Source organism: Mesitornis unicolor, unplaced genomic scaffold, assembly GCF_000695765.1.
Source record: "Mesitornis unicolor isolate BGI_N332 unplaced genomic scaffold, ASM69576v1 scaffold33506, whole genome shotgun sequence".
NCBI classification, from domain to species: Eukaryota; Metazoa; Chordata; class Aves; order Mesitornithiformes; family Mesitornithidae; genus Mesitornis; species Mesitornis unicolor.
The window spans coordinates 1-1,837 of NW_010193547.1; the positions used below are offsets into that span (position 1 = coordinate 1).

Sequence of the window (1,837 nt, forward strand, 5' to 3'; positions counted from 1 at the left end):
GTGTCTTCCCCCCGCGTTCAGGCCCGTGGGGAGGGACAAGGGACCGTGGGAGCTGCACCGCAGCTGCCACCACATCCGGCCCCCACGCTGGCCAGGCTGATGTCGCCTTCCCAAAATAACAGGGGGAGCGCAGGGGGACGCAAGCAGAAGCTGCTGCCCAGGGGAAGTCGTTCCCAGGAGGGACATCCCCCACACTTCTGCAGTTTCCCCGGCCCGGATGGTGACAGCCCCGTGCAGGCAGGGGACAGCAGTGGGGGCCCGTCACCTGGGTGGGGAGGCCAAGCAGACCTAAGGAGTGTGGGGAGCTGTGCCCACCCTGTCCCATGCCAGCAGGGCGCAAGCAGGGCCAGGCACCCTGTGGGTGACAGGAGCACGACCACCACCTCCATGGCCGAAGTGGGGGTCCTCAGCCCCCGCTACCCATCCAGCAGCTTGAGGATGCTCTCCCGCTCCTTCAGGGTCTTCCAGGCCTGGTCCTTCTCCTTCTTGGTGGGCGTGCGCTTCTTCTGCCGGGCAGCCATGATCTTGCGGAAGGCGTCCATCACCTCGTTGTCGGCCATGCGGACGCGCTGCCGCAGCTCCTGCCGGTGCCGCGGGGGAGCACACGGGGGTGTCAGTCCCCACCGGGCACCCCCCTGCCCGTACTCTTGCCCGTCCCTGTCCGCACTCACCGCAGCAGCTCATGCTTCTTGGCACGGTTGTGGGCGCTGAGGGCCTTCAGCTCTGCCTGCCTCTTGCGCAGCTCGGCCAGCACCTCGTCCTCCGAGTCCTCGGCCGGCCGGTCCTCCGACTCCAGCAAACCCTGTGCCACCAGCTCCTCCTTGATCCGCCCCTCCAGCGACTTGGTGTGGGGAACGCTGCCGGGGGGAAGGAGAGTGGCTGCTGCTCACCATGCGCCTTTTGTGACCCCCCAGCTCACCGGGGTGGCAAAGCCATCGGTGGTTTGGTGTCCCTGGGGCCACCTCGGCCGCTCACCTGAAGGGCTTGTTCTGGCTGCGGGGAGATGTGCCAGCACCATCAGCTCCTGAGTCCTTGCCGGCGATCTCGGGGATGGGGGAGTCCTCGACGGGGGAGATGATGTTCTCCTGGCAACCGGAGCGTGAGGAAACGGTCACTGTGCTGGGCCACGGTGGCACGGCCCCACCGAGCCAGGCCACAGCCCCCCCAGAGCCCCCTCACCTCCACAAGCGCCTGCAGGAGACGCTGCGTCAGGGGTCCAAAGGGACACCCGTCCTCTGGCTGCTCGTGCTGTGCCTCCGACTTCTTCAGCAGGGCATCAACGTCTGCAGGATACAGAAGGGGGAAACAAACACCCCAAATAAGCAGAGGTGAGCAGCGGGGCTGGGCAACCTCAACCTGACAGGCATGGGGCAAGGGGCTGGACTCTGCTGGGTGCAGGTGCCCGCAGCCCTTGCAGGCAGGGGAGGGGAGACAGGGCCACCTTTGGTGTCCAGCTCGGTCAGCGGCCCCAGGACACCTTTCTTCTTGTCGGCAGCAGCTGCTGCCCGGGCTCCGTCCTTCTGCTCCTCCAGTAGATCCTCTTGGGCCCAGCGCTGGGAGTAATGCTTCCCCAGGGGGGGGATCTGCCAGAGCAGGGATCAGCACAGCTCCAGAGCCCCCTGCCCAGCGCCACCGCAGTGTCCCCAAGCAGGGACGCTCACTGCGAGGTGTGGGAGGGGATGGAGCAGCCAAGGGCTGGGAAGGAACAGGGAGAGGGGGTAGGGGATGGGGCAAGGGGAACATGGGGTGGGCTCGGGAGTTTTTCACCTTATAATGCTCAGCCTCATCCTCCGGCGGCTTGAGCAGCTCCTCCAGGACTCTGACCTCCTCATTGGTG

At 66.4% G+C, this 1,837-nt stretch overlaps 1 protein-coding gene across 1 annotated transcript; it reads right to left on the reverse strand.

Moving 5' to 3' along the window:
• Positions 1-416: 416 nt before the first annotated feature.
• On the reverse strand, positions 417-1,833 carry TADA3 (transcriptional adaptor 3; the record flags this gene model as incomplete). The annotated part of the gene is given in 6 exon segments (XM_010187495.1): positions 417-600; positions 663-857; positions 976-1,085; positions 1,180-1,283; positions 1,442-1,583; positions 1,768-1,833. Coding segments are annotated over 6 exon segments (801 nt in total), but the record flags the coding sequence as incomplete, so codon positions are not given.
• Between the last annotated feature and the right edge of the window lie 4 nt (positions 1,834-1,837).